At 39.6% G+C, this 19,661-nt stretch overlaps 3 protein-coding genes across 5 annotated transcripts in view; 2 read left to right on the top strand and 1 right to left on the bottom strand.

The window, feature by feature from the left end:
* The first annotated feature begins 22 nt into the window (after positions 1-22).
* pgm3 (phosphoglucomutase 3) lies at positions 23-6,314 on the top strand. The gene is made up of 13 exons (XM_044376602.1): positions 23-128; positions 1,904-2,112; positions 2,393-2,577; positions 2,855-2,922; positions 3,036-3,169; positions 3,328-3,523; positions 3,801-3,958; positions 4,038-4,121; positions 4,199-4,297; positions 4,480-4,599; positions 4,711-4,833; positions 5,373-5,546; positions 5,688-6,314. Exons 2-13 carry the CDS (start codon positions 1,906-1,908, stop codon positions 5,775-5,777), a joined length of 1,638 nt encoding a protein of 545 aa, XP_044232537.1. The 5' UTR covers positions 23-128; positions 1,904-1,905; the 3' UTR covers positions 5,778-6,314.
* ngs (notochord granular surface) overlaps positions 5,828-19,661 on the bottom strand; it is a 19,776-nt gene continuing 5,942 nt past the window's right edge. The window contains exons 1-11 of one of the 3 annotated variants that reach the window (XM_044376603.1): positions 10,773-11,354; positions 10,144-10,309; positions 9,772-9,921; positions 9,512-9,631; positions 9,299-9,394; positions 8,732-8,866; positions 7,778-7,888; positions 7,582-7,692; positions 7,319-7,443; positions 6,907-7,149; positions 5,828-6,792 (exon numbers count right to left, since the gene is read on the bottom strand). In XM_044376603.1, the coding sequence (XP_044232538.1) occupies positions 6,702-6,792; positions 6,907-7,149; positions 7,319-7,443; positions 7,582-7,692; positions 7,778-7,888; positions 8,732-8,866; positions 9,299-9,394; positions 9,512-9,631; positions 9,772-9,921; positions 10,144-10,309; positions 10,773-10,966 (1,542 nt within the window). In that variant the 5' untranslated portion in view covers positions 10,967-11,354 and the 3' untranslated portion in view covers positions 5,828-6,701. Of the gene's footprint in view, positions 6,793-6,906; positions 7,150-7,318; positions 7,444-7,581; positions 7,693-7,777; positions 7,889-8,731; positions 8,867-9,298; positions 9,395-9,511; positions 9,632-9,771; positions 9,922-10,143; positions 10,310-10,772; positions 11,355-19,661 lie in introns of those variants that run through there. The other 2 variants (XM_044376604.1, XM_044376605.1) reach the window with 2 other exon arrangements.
* ccnc (cyclin C) lies at positions 11,433-19,459 on the top strand. Its single transcript, XM_044376609.1, has 12 exons — positions 11,433-11,884; positions 12,233-12,339; positions 12,612-12,696; positions 13,186-13,255; positions 13,430-13,481; positions 13,601-13,656; positions 15,261-15,296; positions 15,399-15,490; positions 15,625-15,692; positions 15,785-15,864; positions 16,591-16,709; positions 17,553-19,459. Exons 1-12 carry the CDS (start codon positions 11,853-11,855, stop codon positions 17,605-17,607), a joined length of 852 nt encoding a protein of 283 aa, XP_044232544.1. The 5' UTR covers positions 11,433-11,852; the 3' UTR covers positions 17,608-19,459.

Genomic DNA, 19,661 nt, shown 5'->3' with positions numbered 1-19,661 from the left:
GTAGGGCGGGTTATGACTTCGCCGTCCTAGGATAAAAACATATCGCGGACCGGACAGGGACCAGAAAACCAGGAAGCTTTTCATTTGTTTTATTACTCTGCGGTACTCATCCCTCAGAAAACCAAACAGTAAGTGAATTAAAGACAACTTAATCCGCTAACAATGATAACGTTGGTTTGTTAGCAGTGTCTGTAACATTTAGCTGTGAAATCACCAGTTTGTGACGTGTGTTAATATAATTTAAGACAGTTAAAGTGAGTCAGAGTTAGTTAGGTTTGTCATTCAATGATATGCTTCAGTTTATTGAGCTTATCGTTGTACTAGACAGCTGTACATGTGGCTGCTGTAATTTGCTGCAAACTTTGCCCTCTTCTTGCTCTTTGGCATTTTATGGAAAAGTTTAGTCAATTCGTTGCTTTCAGCTGCTGTTTTCACACCGAGGAAAGACATATGTAAATGTTTTCATTCATATGTATTCTTAAAACAGCTGTGTTTTCTCTGGCAGAAATACAACTTCTATCTCTGCTTTGAGTGTATTTTAGTGACCATTCAGGGAGAAGATTTATCCCAAAACATTACAAAGCTCTTTCTGTCAGTCATAATATATCATATAAATCAATATACCCTCACTGGATGTGTGCAGAACAATTACATTATACTTCATATGTCTGTTTCAGTGAATCGGGTGTAGGACACGTAAAATAAACTTCCCAATAGTATATAAACTAGTTAGCTCTTCCTCAACCAGCTAAAACATCACACATTTATGCATCAATAATAATAACCCTATAACATGATAATATACTCTAACTTTGCTGTATGATGAATTCTTTTACATGTCAAAGTGGATGTATATTTTGCTGATAATACCAATGTGCTTTTGAGATTTTGAATGCAGGACTTGTACTACTTATGAAGTGTTTTTACATTGTGATAGTGATGAGGGCAAACAAAGCTTTCTGAAACACTGGATCAATATGAAGCAACTGCATTGAAAATGGTTCACTGTTTCGAAGCATTTGATACAGTCAAAATGACATCATCTGCTGGGCCGCTGTCGGTATTGCATTTGTATGGATAAATTAAATCTGAGACCGAGATGAAACCGTCAGAATATAAATTGTCTTACTGCTTTCTTTATAGTTATTTTGTTCAATAAATTCTATATTATTAGAAGTGATCACCTTTAAACATAGTCTACAGCTCTGTTCTTAAATACTGTGGTAGACTGAGAAGCACCCTGTATCTTCTTTTTTGATGGACAGCTTTATTGAAGCAATTATACAACAAGTTTACAACGCCTTATGTAGGCTATACAATTTGAGTTTACAATCATAAGTACGCCCGACGAGACTAAAGGTTGTTGTAAAAACAATAATAAAGAAAAGTTAAATAAATATCTTGTAAAGTTTACTGTGGTTATAAGTTTTAACAGCATTTTTGTTTGTACACTCAGATAATGAAGAAATGTATTGTTCGATATGGACAGTCAGCACTAAAAAGTTTGGCTTTTTACTTAAGAATTTAGATTTATGAACATAAAATATGGTCAAAATAATAAAAGTAAATTAATCAGATCGCACTTTGAACAGAGACTCCTGTCATATTCAGTGAATCACATCCTCTATCCAAAACCAGTGCCACACCTGTCTGATAAGAATGTGATATAACAAGGTCTCGTTTGGGATGGTCACTTGATTTTTAGCGTGGTGAAGCAAGACATTGAAACATCTTTGCTGCGATACTTTTGCTAATACATCCATGCTTTGGCTTTTAAAGGTCAATAGTCCGCTTCAATTGTAACATCACTACATTGTGGTACTGCTAGTTTTACTTAAATAAAGGACCTGAGCTCTTCCACCACTGACTGTTGCGTGTGTTTTGTTTTTATGATGTGTTTCAGCGATGGCCCAGTTTCAGGAAGTATCAAGACAGTCCAGCCTGCACCCTAAGCCTGCAGGGTTGGTTTTGCAGTATGGCACCGCTGGTTTCAGGACTAACGCCAAACAGCTGGACCACATCATGTTCAGGATGGGACTGCTGGCAACACTCCGCTCCAAAAAGACAAAAGCCACCATCGGAGTTATGGTCACTGCATCTCACAACCCAGAGGTGTGAGAGTAATACTAACTTCTCCTTCTGTCTCACCTATGATGGTCTATGATACATATTATGATAAGACATATTTTGGAATTCATGATGAACCTTTCTAGTTAAAATCTTTTGGCCTCATGATGTTTAAAATAGGCAGGATTCACCTCTAGCTGTCTAATCTTATGTGTCTTTCCTCCTCCAAGTAATTTTACATGATCCTACCAGTTTAGACTGTCATCATGTAATACTCAGACTCTACCTTTTCCTGTCTCTCTCTTTTATTTTTGGACTTGTGTAGGAGGACAACGGGGTGAAGCTCATTGACCCCATGGGGGAGATGGTGACACCGGCATGGGAGGGCTACGCCACCCAGCTGGCCAACGCAGAGCAGGAAGAATTGCTTAATGCTCTGAAGGACGTTATAGAGAAGGAGGCCATAAACATGAGCCAGGAAGCGAACGTGTTTGTAGGCAAAGACACCAGGTAATATGATGATTACTAATATTTTTTTCTAATTTAATCGATATACACAAATGACATTCAGGTAAAGGGTAAGACTAAAAAAAAACAACAGGTAGACTTTTTAAAAATGTTGTTGTACTGGCTCTCCTAAAACTTGAATGCTCTTCTTGACTAACTTGACTTTTGAATCTAGCGGAAATATAGATTTTTTTGCCATAACAGGCTGTTAAACCTACAGATTTTCCTCTCTTGGCATATGTCCTTATGATTAACTATGATGTGTATTCTCTAACAACAGGAGCAGCAGCGCCAGCCTTTCACAAGCAGTACTGGATGGAGTGTCTGCTCTCAGTGGTCACAGCAAAGGTTTGGTTTATTAAACTGAGTGTATCCTCTAAATTTTGTTGTTTGCTTGTCTAGTTTTATTAATTTCTCAGTTGCTCTCTTCTCACTATTTACCTGTCTTTTCATTCAATCAGACTATGGATTGGTAACCACCCCACAGCTCCACTTCATGGTCTGTTGTCAGAACACTCTGGGCAAATATGGAGAGGCCACAGTGGACGGATACTACAACAAACTCTGCCAAGCTTTCATTCAGCTCACCAAGAGTGTAAGAAATCATGGCGTGTCATTATTGTGTTCTTGTGCCTTCAATCATGTACTGTATGTTTGTGTGGGTGTGTGTGTGTGTTTTTGGAATTTATCCATCCACCAAGCAAGCAATTACTTCTTCCTTTCTCCTTTCATCCGTCTTTTGCTCTCTGGTAGGCGTCCAACCGTACAGACGACCAGAAGCACCTCTGTGTGGACGGTGCTAATGGCATCGGGGCTCTGAAGGTGCGTGAGATGGAGAGACACCTAAAGACGGAGCTGCAAATTTCCCTCTTCAATGACGGCAGCAAAGGGAAGCTAAATCACGAGTGTGGTGCCGACTTTGTCAAAGTGCAGCAGAAACCTCCAACAGGTGGGAGCGAGCTTTTTAGACACATGTAGAGGAAGTTTTTGATAAGCAGGTGCAGATGGAGGTGAACAATGTGTTAAAGTAGGTTTTTATCACCAACATCCTTTATGTGCTGACTAAGTATGGACTCATGAACAAACTATCAACAACAGCAAATATGATAACTGTTTGTGTGGTTTTCTTATTTAAAATCATAGATGCAGTACTTGACCACAAGTAATAATTTTTTTTTTTGGCATTTTCTCTCTCTCTCCCCCCTCCTCCTTCTGTCTGTGTGAAGGCATTAAGACAAACGCGGGTGAGCGATGCTGCTCATTTGACGGTGATGCTGACCGAATAATTTATTACTACACCGACTCTGAAGGACGATTTCACTTGCTGGATGGAGACAAGATCGCCACACTCATCAGCACTTTCCTTAAAGAGACGCTCACAGAGGTGCACACTCTCACATACCAACATGTAAACAATAAATAGGCACACACACAAATATTAAATTGTGTTTGTGCTCATACAGGCGGGCCTAGACTTGAAGATAGCAGTGGTGCAAACCGCTTATGCTAACGGAAGCTCGACACACTATCTGGAGGACACTATGAAAGTGAGAAAACACACACAAACCTGTATCTTTATATTTATTGAAAGAAGTCAGTGCTAACATACCTTCATGTGTCTTAGGTAATAGTGAGGTGCACTAAGACTGGAGTGAAGCACCTTCATCATGCAGCGCAGGAGTTTGACACTGGTGTCTACTTCGAGGCAAATGGCCACGGGACTGTGAGTAAACAGACACACTCAGACAAATGATGTCAAGCACCTATCATCACCATTCTAGCACCAAAACAATAGCCCTTTCTTTCTGTGTCTAAGCTGCGGTACAGTGTGTCTGTTGTCATTATTAAATTATTAATTAAGTTTTAACATTACAGCGTTTGATCGTGTGTTTGTGTTGTGGTCAGGTGTTGTTCAGCAAGGCGGCTGAAGAGAAGATCCAACAGCTGGCTGAAAATCCCAACACCGATGACAAGAGGAAGAGAGCAGCTCTCCTGCTGCAGAACACGATTAATGTCATCAACCAGGTAAACACACTCACACACACATCGAACCAAGGTATGAAAAGAAGCAAAATCATGTAAAGACTGTGTCTCTTTGTTATGCTGAGTAATATTTTGTGTTTTTATCTTCCAAAGACTGTAGGTGATGCAATTTCTGACATGCTGCTGATTGAAGCTATATTAGCCATCAAAGGTATGACTGTCCAGCAGTGGGATGCCATCTACAGTGACCTGCCGAACAGGCAGCTCAAAGTCAAGGTACATACACATTTATGGATCATTGTCACTTTTTTGTTTTTCTTTGCCCTTCACAACAAAACAGCATCACTCAAAGTTCTAACAGCCTTAATAGTCCATTTTTTACAGAGGATGTTGAGAATTTCAGCTTGAATTCTTTGTAAAACTATTGCACTAAATGAATCAATCAGCTTTCTCTAACCTTGGATCAGAACTTCACATCCTGAAGAAATACTTCTGAAACTGATACAGTGGCAGTTTTGAAATTATATTATTCTAGCGTAATAAGGCCTCTTTCTCTGACTTTGATCAACAGCATATCTTACTTAAAATATTATTTAAGATGAGTTCTCGAAATGTTCCAAACAAGTCCTTAATAGACAAAAAAAAGTACTTAGCACTGACTGCGATAACCTTCTTTCTTAGATCTAGTGCGGTTTCACTTCAGGGAACTGTAGGAGAGCAGATTTTTACAGCTTTTATGTGTGACTTTGAAGACTTTTATTGTACTGAACTTATCTGTACTCATCTTCAATGTCAACTGTGACTTTGTTCTGCAGGTGTCAGACCGCAGGGTGATCGACACAACAGATGCAGAGAGACGGGCAGTGAGCCCAGCAGGACTACAGGAGGCCATTGACAGCTTAGTGAAGAAATACAGACTGGCCCGCTCCTTTGTGAGACCCTCTGGCACAGAGGACGTGGTCAGAGTTTATGCCGAAGCAGAAACTCAGGTGAGAATTCCTCTTCTTCTGTGTTCTGGAAAATTTTCTGTGCTTGGCCTTTATTCTCTGACATATGCAGCTATAACCAATAACAAAAAAATACCTCTGAATAGAAGTTCAGTTGCTCTCATATTGTGTTTTTTGTTTCAGGAGAGTGCTGATGCCCTGGCACATGAAGTCAGCCTTGCAGTATATCGCATGGCAGGTGGAGTGGGAGATGAACCCAGGCCGCTGCACTAGAAACACTTATGCACACAATGTTGACCCATCAATATGTGATTTTTTTAAAAAAATGCAATTCCAGTTGATAACATCATTTTCTACAGTCATAATATATCAAAATATCATGGTTTTTATTTTGGTAAGGTGCCAAATCATTTTGTACTGTTAATTGCACTTAGTTCTTCACTCCGATTTCTATTTTTCTGTATTTCTATGTCAAGATATGGGGGACACTGGAACACAATGAAAAGGTTTTATGTTACATTAAGTAATGGTACTCTTGGCTTGTTATTGCATCTCAAACAGGCTATCATGTGCCTAAAAATAATGAGTTAATTTGTAACATAAATAAGCTGCTATACTGGATACATATATCATAATTATTAATTTCCATTCCTGGGAGGTTTTAATGGGGGTTTCAATAAACATTTTATCATACTGTAACTTCCTACTATAGTTGAAGTAAGGAATTTTCAAATTAAAATGGTGAAATTGAAGGTTTACATGAATGTTGGGTAGATTATTAAATAAATAATGCAAAAAGAGAATACAACACTTATGACTGCACGCATCTTTTGATTGAAATGAAAACCATAACCATGATTGCTTGTTGTTTATTTTTCGTTACTTTGAAAGACACATTCCTGACACACAGGAGGAGTTAAAGAGTAGAGAGGCTGACAAAGAGTTAGGCGCAGGCAGAGCAGAGCGACGGGACACAGTGCTTATCTATCTTAGTGAAAAGTCTCAGTGGAAAATGCAAAATTTCTTAAAATGGGTGTATGTTATTTGTGTACAAGTTGGAAATTCCTCTCATTGCTGCACAATGTGTTTTTTTTCTTAAAATCAATATTGAATTCTAAGATTTAAAAGCACTGGAAAAAACCTAAATAACATGACATGAAACGTGTACAGTATGTAGTCAGTACGGGTTGCTCAGGTCTATTCTTCTATATCGTCAGCTGCTCCAGAAATGGTGATGGTGCGCTCCTGTGTGTTGCTCTCATAAGTGTCCTCTTCTGTCTTAACTGTTCTGGGAGGATGGGTAACAGGTAGAGAAATAAGATTAAGACAGATTACTGTATCGGTTGGCTACTAATATTCAACTGAAAAGTGTTACAAATGAGTTGTTATAGACATTCTCTACCTGATGAGCAAAGTCTTCCTCTCAGATGTCTCAGTTGCCTGCTTCTCTAAGTTACCGTCTGTCTGGGTGTCTCTACTTGCACTTGGAGCTTTCTCTGCCCCTTTTCTGGCTGTGTCACCAACGGCGGAGACTGAAGCTGAAGCAGCATGCAGATTGACAGTGGAAGTCAGAGGCAGGGCTCCAGTCAAGGAAAGGTGACGGACCGTGGTGCTCAGACGGCTGTCCTCTCCCTCGATCAGTTTCCTGCCAAATAAAGAGAAGCGAGTGAAGTTAAAAAGAATGTGGTATACAAAACTAAAAATACCCTGTTTGCAGTCCGAGCTTATATTTTCTACTAAATGTAAAACAATCAGGATACCTTCTGGATATGGCATTATGATCTGCTTACAACCTGAGGCTGTGGTTTGTTTACCTGTAGGTGGTGATCTCAATCTCCAGAGCCATCTTGACATTCAGTAGGTCCTGGTATTCACGCAGCAACAGAGCAATCTTCTCCTTGGTCATCCTCAGATCCAGATTAATCACGTCTATACGCTCCTGTAGCAATAGAATAAGTTTTAGGATGAGAAAATGTTCAAAAATCATCCTTTATATTCATTAAGAAAATGTGATATGCAACCTACTGTGAAAACTGAATTGCATCAGTGCACCACCACATCAAGTCAGTTTACTTGCCTCCAGGTCTTCCTCCTTCTTCTTGTATTTCTCCACCATGTCATGGATCTGAGCTTTCAAATACTCATTCCTTGTCGTCAGTGTATCCAATTCGCGTTCCTTGTTGAGGATCTACAGACACATACACACTCATTTTTAGGTTAGGAAGAGGTATTACTATCCATGAACGAGAACAGGAAATTCTCACAATACTCACATCCTTCTTATAGCTTGCGATTTCCTCTCTCACACTGCGAACACTTTGGATGTGTTTGGTGGAGGCGTTGCTCAGGTCCTGAAACTTTGTCTTGTACCAAGTGTCCATTTCCTGAAGAAAAATAGTTTAATAATCTTATGTTAACTCCTATGAGTAACCTTGCGTATTCTGTCTTGCATGTTGTTTGTAGAGATTCAAGATTCAATACTTTGTTGCCATAAAACTTAGTTGTTCAGAATTTGCCTCATCGTGCTCATGACAGAACAACAATCACAGCATAACAGTTAAGACACATAATAATAAAATAAAAAACACATAACTCCCATCCCATAAAACATTACACACAGTCCAAGAGGAAAGTCTAGTGCAAAAAATAAAATGTCAGGTGCTTTAAAATACAGTTAGTGTTTTGATTTCATTAAGTGCTGATGCAGAATTGGGGAGCCATTTAGTAATTGAATGGTTCTGCAGTAAGTGCTGTTAAGGAAATGGGATGTCTCAGTTTTAATGGCCCAGAGCCTTTTTCCTGAGGGGAAAGTTATTAAGAGGGGGTTGGCAGGGTGTGTGGAGTCCTGTCGTCCTTTTAGACCTTTGCACTGTATGCGGGTCTTGTATATGTCAGAGATGGGAGTGAGTTTGCAGATGATGAATTTTGAGGCAGAGCAAACAGTTCTGTCTGGCTGCTTCCACTGCTGAGCTGTGGAGTTGCAATACCACAGAGATGTAGGAAAGGTGAGATCGCATCGCATTCCCTCTCAGGACACCCTAAACTTTTTGAGCTGGTGCAGAAAAGTCTTTGGTGGGCTTTCTTCATGATGCAGATTGAGTTGTCATCAGATTTTAGAGAGGAGAAGATTGTTGTTCCGAGAAACTTAAGGCATCAATGGTTCAAGATGTGTGAGCAAAGAAGAAGATTTGAAGTGAACATGATGTGGCTTCAAGGTTGTGCCATACCTGTAGGTTTTTGGCAGCGATGCTGTCGTACTGAGATTGGATCTGTTTGAGAGAAGAGGAGAGGTCTGGGAGACCAAAGCTCAGGGCCACTTTGGAGTTTGCTGAATAGATCTCCTGCATCAGCTCCTCAATTTCCTTTCAGTGGATCACAAACCACAGAGAGAGAAAGATGATGTTTTATACAACTTCAGTAATATAACTCAAAAGGTATAAAAGATGATTTTAAAACCACATGGGCACAGTAATTAAGCTGGAATGGGGTTAAGTAATGGAAACGTTGCTATATATTGTTAGGAAAGGTTCACTTCACCAATCTGCACTACAGGTTAATCACAGGTTTCCCCATTAGCTTCCTATGTGCCCTTCACACTATGCTGATAATTGCCATGTTTACAGTGTTACTCACTCTATCCATCAACAAGGTCTTGGTTTAAGTAAAACCTGTCATAACGATAATTACCAGCTCATTAAACCATTAATGACAAAATGAATGGCATGCCAGCCACCAGCCACTGACTCATATACACAGTGTGCTGATGGTCAGACAGGTGGACAGACACATGTTACCTCCTTATGAACTCTCTGTAGGAAGGCCAGCTCAACCTCCAGGTTTTCCAGCTGCTTCTCCAGCGCAATCTGTACTGAGGTGGCTTTATCCACATCCTAGGACATAAGGTTTGGGTTATGTGACATAAAAAATAAGCCTTCTCCTAAATTACAACTTTAGTTAACTTTTTGATTCAAAGTTGGGGAAATGCTAGACTTTCCACTGAGCCTTACCGGACGGAGAGCCTCAATCTCCTGCTCCATCTTCTTCCTCGCCTCAACAGCCTCATCATATTTGATCTTCAGCGTGTCCAACTGGCCCAACATAGCCTCCTTGGCTGCCAAAGACACATCCTGTATAGACCCGGTTGTTACAAGGAAAAATTAAGTCGATAATGGGGTGAAATGTTACCACAGAGACTGGCTTCTCAACTAGTCAGAACAACATGCCATGATCTAAATGTGTTGTAGTCATGATATACAGTCTTCCTCACCCTCTGGACTCTTATTTGCTCAGCATCCCTGTGGAGTTCCTTCAGCTGTGATTCGTATAGCTGCATGAGGCCTGATGGCCTGACATAGCGGCTCTTCATGTCCTCAATCTCAGCCTCCAGTCGCTTGTTTTGTGACTCCAGTGTACGGACCTACAGGAGGAAAGATATAGGTCTACCTAATGATTACAAGTTCATGTCATTATGGGCTAAAGACCCAAAGAGGTCACAGTGGGAAAAGCCAAAAAAGGAGTCAGATTTCAAAGTTAGGATGTCAAGTAATGAAAATAATGATGATTAATGTGATATTTAAGAAGTGATATATGACAGCAAATGTATAAATGTGTGCCTGTGTGTGTGGTTGGGGCTTCTTGCCTTTTCAATATACGCTGCCAGGCGGTCATTGAGAGCTACCATCTCCTGCCTCTCATTGGTTCGAGTCATCATAAAAGCCTGGTTCTCTGCTGCAGCCGCATCCAAGTCCAGCTTTGGCTCGAGCCCCATGGACATACCAACGCACAACGCTCCCATACTCACACTGCTGTAGACAGGACCAGAAAAGGATATTTAGACAATAAATTATTGTTTTCATTTTATGCATTTTTTTTCCATTTCAAGTAGAGTTTATTACTCAATGCGCTGCTTCACACACATTCACAACTTGGCGTTGCCATCTGAGCAGCTTAACTGTGGGTTCATGTGCCTTGCTCAAGAGCGGCAATTAACTAGTCTAGTCCAGGTTTTCCTGGCCAGTCTGTGATTAAAATTTCCTATATTATCCTCCCATAATTTCACTACCTTTTACATCAGTTGCTCATCACTCATTACTCTGTGCACCCAAACTTTACCAATATGAATCATCTTTCATTAAAGCTGAATAGTGAACCAAAACCTGATCACAAATGTAGTGATTTTCAATTAAGTAATTAATTGTTGCATAAGTTTTACATTCTAACATATATACCTTCACACCCTGCAAAGCTTTAATGATATAGGTGACCCACCTGGTCATGCCAGACTTGGAGGTGGCCCTGAGCCCCATTGTTTTGTCACTTCGGGTGAAGCTGGCCGACCGACGACGGGTCTCCCTGCGAGTGGGAGACGGACTAGACACCCGGATCTGGTAGGCAGGAAGAGCCTCCAGGGTGCCTTCGAAATGACGGCGGTATGAAGACATCCTCTCTGGACTGCGGCTCATGTTGACGCTTCTGTATCTGCTGTTACTGTAACTGGAGGCTGGGAACTGGTCACTTCCACTTTCAAGGGGTCTTTATAAGCTCAGCCCTTCCCTCAACACTACTTGAGAGGAATGTTGAACCTTCCCAACCCCAGAGTGACGGTCCTTGCAAACATCTATCAAGGTCACGTCAAGAAATGAACTTACTGCAAAGACGACTGCAAGAATCTTAATTTTACGGCGTAATTAAATTTAACAGGGGTTTACGAATGTTTACATAATTAAGCTGCACATTCACGTACAGTGGTGCGTGTGCATTAAGTCAGTGGTTCTTAAAGTGGGGTCCAGGGACCCCCAGGGGTCCTTGAGGGGGTTCCAAGGAGCCCCCAGCAAAAAGGGGAATCATTTATTGCCACTATAATTCCATCCATAAGTAACACAATGACAAAATGCATGACTATTTTGATCATGGGTTTCATACACTTACTGTAATAAAACCTTTAAAAGCAAAAACCTTATCAAATGGGGGTCCGTGGTCTTATTTGTGTCGGTTTAGGGGTCCTTGTCGTGCAAAAGTTCGAGAGCCACTGCATTAATATAAATGGAGCGGGGGATGGGGGTGATCTCATCTCATAGTATGTCCATTATTTTATCGATGAAATTATGAAAACGTGTCTTACGGGATTTAAAACAAAAGCAGACGTGTAAATATTTCTTTTGCGATAGTTTGACTGGCGGAAACAAAATTCCGGAACCATGCTATTAAGGCCGCTATCATTCACCGGAAGGTTTTTTATGTTACTCTAGTGTCTGCTTAGCATAACTACTTTATCTGTGATATCCACTACTTCTTTGTAGGAAAGTAATATAGATTTTAAGTGTAGTTCTCTACCTCAACTGCTACGATATGGCGGGAAACTTCTGGCAAAGCTCTCATTAGTAAGTTTTAATTAAAAATATGACGTGTTACATCTTTATTTTATAGACGATCATCTTTGTTGTGAGGCCTAGCGTTAGCCTCTGCGATGAACTCTTGCTACGATTAAAATGGTTATATAGATAAAAAGACAACTAAAAAGCCTTTAAAAATAAACACAATGTTTAAAACATCAACTACACTAGTTTTTGATTTACTTGTCATGCTTCGCGACAGCAAAATAGTTGGCGTACACAAACTAGAGGTCTGAATATCCTGTTGTGCTACCCGCTAGCTTGGATGTTTTCAGTTTCACTAACCAGCGTTAGGAGTGGGATAACTGATAATTACCATTATTTTATCTTTCAAAGTCTCCAGTGGGTGCTGGATAAGCAGGACCTAATGAAAGAGCGCCAGAAGGACCTGAAGTTTCTCTCAGAAGAGGAATACTGGAAGCTGCAAATCTTCTTTGCTAATGGTATTTACATTTGTCTAACTGTGTACATACTTGAGATTCTGCACTCATCAGTTCCAATACCTGTTACTTCCTTTATATTTAATAAAACAGTGCCATGATGTGTACTAGTCCAACTGGTAATTGATCAAGTGTATTATTAAGTGTGAGAGAAATGTAAAATATTCTGTGCTTGTACCTTGTTGACATTCTGTCGTTATTATAATCAAACAAAAATTATAGTTTAAACAAGTCAGTCTGTGTTATGTTAAATTATTCTCTTCCATCTCTCTCAGTCATTCAGGCTTTGGGGGAACACTTGAAGCTGCGGCAGCAGGTTATTGCTACTGCAACTGTGTACTTCAAACGCTTCTATGCCAGGTAAAGAAACAGAAGAGCATCAATGTGTCAATGTAATATTAAAATCTAATAATTTATAATATTAATATATGGAGTGGTGTCAGACTAGCCCCCTTTTGCCATTGCAGCTGCACTACATTTAGGTGATCTGACATATATCTGACTTTTTTGTTTGAATAGGTGAACATAAGTTCTACATTACTATGATTTTTTTCCTAAAACATTATCATCCACACCTACTTTAGATTAGAACATCATATAAATGCACTATTATATTGTCCAAAATATATGACATTATTGATTTTGAGGTATTTGATAATGTAAACATAACACAGGCCAAGTTGATGCTTTGAGCTAGTAGGCCCTTTTCCTTCAGTCAGTGTTAGATTATTGTAGCTCTGAGTATGTAGTAGGATCTTTATTGTGCATTTTTTTTCCTGACATTCCTAAATTTTACTCGTAGAATCCAACGGAAAATCAGACAAAAGCTTTATCTCTTTATGTTTGCAGGTATTCCCTGAAAAGCATAGATCCGGTGCTCATGGCTCCTACCTGTGTGTTCCTGGCTTCAAAAGTTGAGGTATGGACGCAAAACAAGAATTTTACGGTCGCACATTTTTAGCATCTGAAATGAATAAATTGTGAACAAAATACAAATCCATAGAGAGCCTGTGGTTTCCGTTTCTTTTACCTATTTGAATTAATTCCCTTGCTGCTGTATTTATCTGATCTGAGCTCAAACGTGTCCCTTTAGGAATTTGGAGTTGTGTCCAATACCAGACTGATCTCTGCTGCAACATCTGTGTGTAAGTGACATTCATTAATGTATTTTCCTAGACATGAAGACAGCACCAGTGTAACCCTAAGTACAAATCTCCCAAATTGTATTATTATAATATTATAATGTTTTGTTTTTCTCAAACAGTGAAAACAAGATTTTCCTATGCCTTCCCAAAGGAGTTCCCTTACAGAATGAATCATGTAAGTAAAATGCCTTTGTAACAGTTTAAATTATAGGCATTTAGATGCTGTTGTCCATATGAACTTACACTAAATGCAAAGTGTAAATAAGCATTAAAAGTAACATTTATGAAAAAGTAAATGCAACAACATACTGAAGACAAGTAAAGTAAAATCACACAGCTAGAAGTCATAATAATACAATGACAAGGACAAGTGCCTTATTAGAGTGTTCAGATGTGTGTTTGAGGAGTGCGTGTGACGACACTAATTGATTATTTTCTCAATTAATCGATCACTCATAAAATGGCACCATTTCCCAAAGAAAGACACAACCTAAAATGTCTCGTTTTGTCCCGATCAACAGTCCACAACCCAAAGGTATTCAGTTTTCTATCATAGAGGACTAAAGAAACCAGAAAATATTCATATTAAAGAAACTGGAACCAGAGAATTTTGGCATTTTTTCTTAAAAAATAACCCAAAGCAATTAATCAATTATCAAAGTAGTTTGCGATTAATTTTCTTTCAAATCTAAATCAAATTGTTGACGCTTTAAACTCAAGTACAGTGCACCCATGCTAAAACAGTAAAAGAAAAGTAGACATAATTCATTTGCTCAAATAAACCATATGTCAGTGAATCGAATGTGCTAGACGTTAAACACGTAACTGTTTTCCTGCTTCCTCTGCAGTTATTTATGCACTGCAGTGCCACATTACAGCATGCCAAGATCCCCTTACACTGTATCACAATGTTGCCACGTCGGTGTCTACCAATACGAGAGATTCCACAACTATTGTTCACACACCTACGATAAAATCTCTGTTGCTGTGGAGGATGGTTTCGGCCATGGCTGTCATCCAGCGTGAACGTATTAGTTCTGCGCAGCATCTCTCACTGTAGTATGAAGTGGTGTGCGCCGCCAGTATTTTATTTATCCCCCATTTCCACATAGTTGCTAGGACGTCACCAGGGCTGTTCTGACACACTGTCCAGAAAGCTGTGCAAATTATTATTTATAGTGAGCCACCTCGGAGCGATAAAAAGGAGGGAGGGGTTCACACAGAAGAGAATGAGTTAGCGGGGTGCTGCGACTCTCAAACATATTTCATGTCTACTCTCTGGAGACATAGTAATTGGGGTGGTGGCACCGAGACAGATGAGGGCCACGATAACAGCCGCAGTGTTTAAAAGGTTAATTCAATTTGTGTCAAAGAAGGAGGGAAATTATGTTGTCTTTCTTTTAGCAGTAGCAGACAACATATGTGACTGGGAAATGTTGTATCTGTGCTCCTTTTATTGATGTAAAAAGAAATTAAAAGCAAAATATAGATTTTAGTAGATCTGAATATTTGATATAATATGATTTAATGAAGTAGTGTTAGTGACACATGTTGTCACATGAAAATAGGAGACACTCTAAAGGAGACATCATAAACTGCCCAAAGAAACATATCATATATGAAACACTATTTTCTGACTGACAAGAGTGTATTTTTATGTGAGAGAGCTCAATAAGAAGCGGTCGTCTGTGTTTTCTTTCAAAGCTCGTAGAAATAGGGTCTGTTTAAACGTTCTGACATGTTGGATGTTGAGTATAATCCTGCTTTGTATCTTTGCAGATATTAGAGTGTGAGTTCTACCTTTTGGAGTTGATGGTGAGCGGAGAGAGCTTTCTACATCTGTTACCGTACTGTCGGCCGCATTTTCACTTGATTGATTGAAAGATTACTTGATTGTTGATGTGGTTTATATTTCAGGACTGCTGCCTGATAGTGTACCACCCCTACAGACCGCTGCTGCAGTACGTGCAAGATATGGGACAGGAGGACATGCTGCTGCCTCTGGCCTGGTAGGTTTTGTCTGTGTACTTTTTATCCATGTGTCTCTTTTGTGAGTAGAAATGACCTGGTAACATGAAAAATAATTAGAAGCAATTTAGCTATTTTTGTAGCCTTACTCTCTGGTGTCATCTGTCTATACCAGGCGAATAGTGAATGACACATACAGGACAGATCTGTGCCTGCTCTACCCTCCCTTCATGATCGCCCTAGGTAAGATTTGTTCCCATGTATTTCTCATTGCGGCTTCACATAAAATTTATCAGATGTAACGTGATCAGTTCTTCCGCTTTTTCCTCCCACAGCCTGTCTGCATGTCGCCTGTGTGGTGCAGCAGAAAGATGCCAGACAGTGGTTCGCAGAGCTCTCTGTTGACATGGACAAAGTAAGATTGGTCACTACTGCACATTTAGCTTCACTATACCTTCTTTACAACATAGATCACTGTTGTTATCGGTCTACTTTCCTGCATTGTAACTGCACTTTGTAGTCAAGGTTTTGCTTACAGCTGACTTCAGACATGAAGCTCATAGTGTCATACATGCACAGATTGAGCATTTATAATAAATAATGGGTATGTATAAATATTTTAACATGAGAAAAGTTGAATAATGACTGAATTGAAGAACATTGCGTTCCAGCCACACAAGCCAATTCACTATGACAGATTCATTAAACTAGTGGTGAAATTGTAGTGGAGGTGATGTGATGTGCCTCTGAAAATATGCAGTTAGAGCACTTGAAGATTTTTTATTGTTTATAGTCCAACTGAATTGGACTGAATATAGTTGAATTTCAACAAATAAAGTAGGTTGCTAAGTGAGACATGAGTATTGGCAGTAAAGGAAACATATTTTCACTATTATGTAGACAAGAGTGGAATTTTGTGTTTTTACAACAGTTTAAAAAGCAGCTGAGTCACTTAAACCTTAGCTGTTTTAGAAAAATTCATCTCTTTAAATGAATATGTTAATCTAAAGCATAAAGTTAGTGCATATTTATTATATAACATGTTATAGAAAGGGATCAATTTTGCTTTACATTTTCGAACTTCTTTTGTATGGAGCAGCGGCGGGTAAACCTGAATTAACTTTATGTGTTTTCTATTAAGATCCTGGAGATTATCCGAGTCATTCTGAAGCTCTATGACCAGTGGAAAAATTTTGATGACAGGAAGGAGATAGCTGCTGTGCTAAACAAGATGCCTAAACCCAAACCACCTCCAAACAGGTAAATCTGACTTGGTTGTGTACGAAAAGCCGGTCATCACATACAGTATATATGATTTCTTTGATAGATTCTGTCTTTTTCGAGTAAAATATACAGTAAATCAAGTCTAGTAATTTGTTTTAACCATATATAAACAGCATAAAGTTGTATTTACCTGATGTCAGACTGAATCAAACTTTAACCTACTTGCAGACAACCAGACTGGGTTTTTATCATGTTTTCCCAAACATGATAAATGTGACACATTTACAATTTATTCCCGACAGCTAAATTAATGTTATGACAACCAAAAAAAGACCCACTAAATATTGTGTACTGCACTGATGTGTCGTAATATAATGTGCATAAAGTTTTTCAAGAGAGAAATAAAGAAATAGTCTCTTTTAGCACTTTTTTCAAATTATATTTTACTATAAATGTGTAAGTGGCCGATTTAGTGAGGAAGTGTGCCACATCAGAGTCTGTTAATAGGTCTCGGGGAGTAACGCTGCATATATGACCAGGCTGTGGCATAAATTGCCTGAAATGATGTAAATTGAGACCTGTATCACGCTCCTCATCTCTGGTTGAGCTGCATTGTGGGTAATGTAGGCGTTATGACAAGAAGGAAGAACACATGGAATAAATAAAGGTTCTGTCTGGTTCTGCTGCATCAATTCTGTTTTTAAATTGTTCATCTTGAGTCCAACAATATTATGGTGCAACACTAAATCGATGGAGTACTCTTGTAAGAGCTCTCCCAGCACTATGTCGCTTATTTTGGGGAAACCTGACACTCTGTCATATATCTCAGTGAAATGTGTGTAATCATTTTCTCCATCTGTCTCGCTGTCCTGTCTCCAGTGAGAGTGACCAGAGCTCCAACGGGAACCAAAGCAACTCCTACAGCCAGTCTTAGCACGGCGCCTGTATTTCCCCTGGATTCCATAATGTCGATGCAGAGAGAGGTTGATCATTTTTTAAAACGTCACACAGCACAACCTTCGTGATGCCATCTTCGACTTACATCCCCTCCCCCCCCACCACCACCACCAACCAACTCTTGAGAGTCATGTCTTCACTTTTACCCTTCTCTGATCATTATGGGTTCATGGATTTAGGAAGCAGCCACACAAATGCCTGCAGTGAACGGCAGATCAGGCAGTTGTGTTGTCTCGATGAGGCCACTCTACTCTGCTCCAGACTTGAAATGAACTAAAACTGAGGAACAAAAGGGGGAAGAGGGGAGCTGGGAGTGTGGGGTAAACTGATGGGAGAACTGTGGGGGTGGTGGTGGTGGTGGTGGGGGGTTTACAGATGTGATGAATCAGTAGAAACATGTCATTGTGATGATCCTGACATCCTTGAACAGCCCAGAGGAGCAAGTCGTTTCTCATGGAGCTCCGCGGGATTCGAGAAAACTTGATCACAAGTACTGTGTGTGTGTGTGTGCGTGCGTGCGCGTGTGTGTGTGTACAACATGTGAGAGGCCAGTCTGGGTGGGTTTTCATTCCTCAGGGACCATAGTAGTCTTCTCTACTCGTGTCTGTACGTAAAAATGATTTGATACTGTGCTGTTTTAAAGAGTGGTTTTGATTGGATATCACCCCCGTACAACTGTGACGTGATTGGATATCCCTGCCCTCTGCGGTCTGCGCTGGTTGATCATGAACGGTGCGAGGAAAAATCCCAAGAGAGGCTCTTCGTTTAAGGTTTATATTAGCTCTTTGAATTCAAGATTTTACTGTTTTTGAATCATGACGACTCCACCTCCTCCCTCCCCGTTCGCTCTTTCATTTTGTAAATAGCCTTCCGCTTCTATTCATTTATTTTTATCGTTCATGTTTTTGCTTAATTAAGGAAAAATTCAATGGAAATCATGAGCTGGTTCTGCTTTGAACTCTGCGCTTCAGATGAAAGTGCCCCTGTTTGTTTCACTGTCATGATGCTGTTCGCCTGCTGCAAAGCTTTTTCTTCATTTTATTGTATTTTCTTTTTCATTTATTCCACTTTAGTTGTAGAATATGTATTGTGTAAATCTATTTTTTTGAAAACTTTTATTTCAGTTTGTCAGTAAAGGCAAATAACAATCGTTCTAAATTAGTCTGCTCTGGTTGTACATTCTTATTTGTATGTACCTCCTGCCATCTCTTAAATCAGTGAATTGTGGCAATATGTGTGTCTATATTTTTGTGATGTAACACGGTGAGATCTGTGTGTGTGTGTGTGTATGTATGTGTGTGTGGCTGTACTAAAAACAAGGTGCTTGAAAGCCTAACAGAATAATAGCTGCTGGTTACAGAGAAAACCCCTCATGCAAGCACATCGTCCCATTCAGGTGTAACATGTATCTTAGGGGTGGATTTTATTGCAGTACTTGGATGCATCTTGGATCTTTTTTTGTTTTCCTCAGTGGCTTCATATACTGTACACTTAAGTTCTATCACTGTTGAAAAAGCAAGCCGAATAGGTACATAAACATCTTGTTAACGGCCACTTTTTCATACTAAAGTGGAAGCCACTGAGGCGAGTTTGAAGCGTCCTCGTTCAGCTCTGCCTTCTGGCGTTTTCCTGCCCTTCAGCAGGCTCCATCTGTTACATGACTGTTCACATGAGCGGGAATACAAATAAAAGGGCTTCACCCCACTTAAATATTCCTTCTAGTTTTGATCAAAAAAATCACCCAACATTGTTTTATCAAATACTACTTGAAAGTCTATGTTTATCATTTTATCAATTATGGTAATAAAATGTATGGTGTGCGAAACAAAGCGGCTTACTGCTGTTGTGTTCATATAGTGTATGTAATGGACCTCATGGGAAACCTCAAGCCTGTTACAAAAGTCTCATACAGTTCGTTTACCTAACTTCAATGTCAACTCAATGTAGTGGCAGTGGTGGGACCCCTAGTGGTAAATATAAAGGACATGTCACAGATTACATATATTAGTTTTGATAGAAAAAACTCTGCAT

This window comes from Thunnus albacares, chromosome 16 (genome assembly GCF_914725855.1).
Source record: "Thunnus albacares chromosome 16, fThuAlb1.1, whole genome shotgun sequence".
Taxonomy (NCBI): Eukaryota; Metazoa; Chordata; class Actinopteri; order Scombriformes; family Scombridae; genus Thunnus; species Thunnus albacares.
The sequence above is the reverse complement of the archived record's forward strand: the minus strand, read 5'-3'. Positions and strand labels throughout refer to the sequence as shown.

Bases quoted from the DNA above. Each gene is read 5' to 3' on its own strand.
- pgm3 (XM_044376602.1), top strand. From the start codon at position 1,906: ATGGCCCAGTTTCAGGAAGTATCAAGACAGTCCAGCCTGCACCCTAAG. The intron at 3,959-4,037 runs GTGCACACTCTC...GTGCTCATACAG, and splicing joins TTAAAGAGACGCTCACAGAG to GCGGGCCTAGACTTGAAGAT. The intron at 5,547-5,687 runs GTGAGAATTCCT...TTTTTGTTTCAG, and splicing joins ATGCCGAAGCAGAAACTCAG to GAGAGTGCTGATGCCCTGGC.
- ccnc (XM_044376609.1), top strand. From the start codon at position 11,853: ATGGCGGGAAACTTCTGGCAAAGCTCTCATTA. The intron at 12,697-13,185 runs GTAAAGAAACAG...TTATGTTTGCAG, and splicing joins TTCAAACGCTTCTATGCCAG to GTATTCCCTGAAAAGCATAG. The intron at 15,693-15,784 runs GTAAGATTTGTT...TTCCTCCCACAG, and splicing joins TCCCTTCATGATCGCCCTAG to CCTGTCTGCATGTCGCCTGT.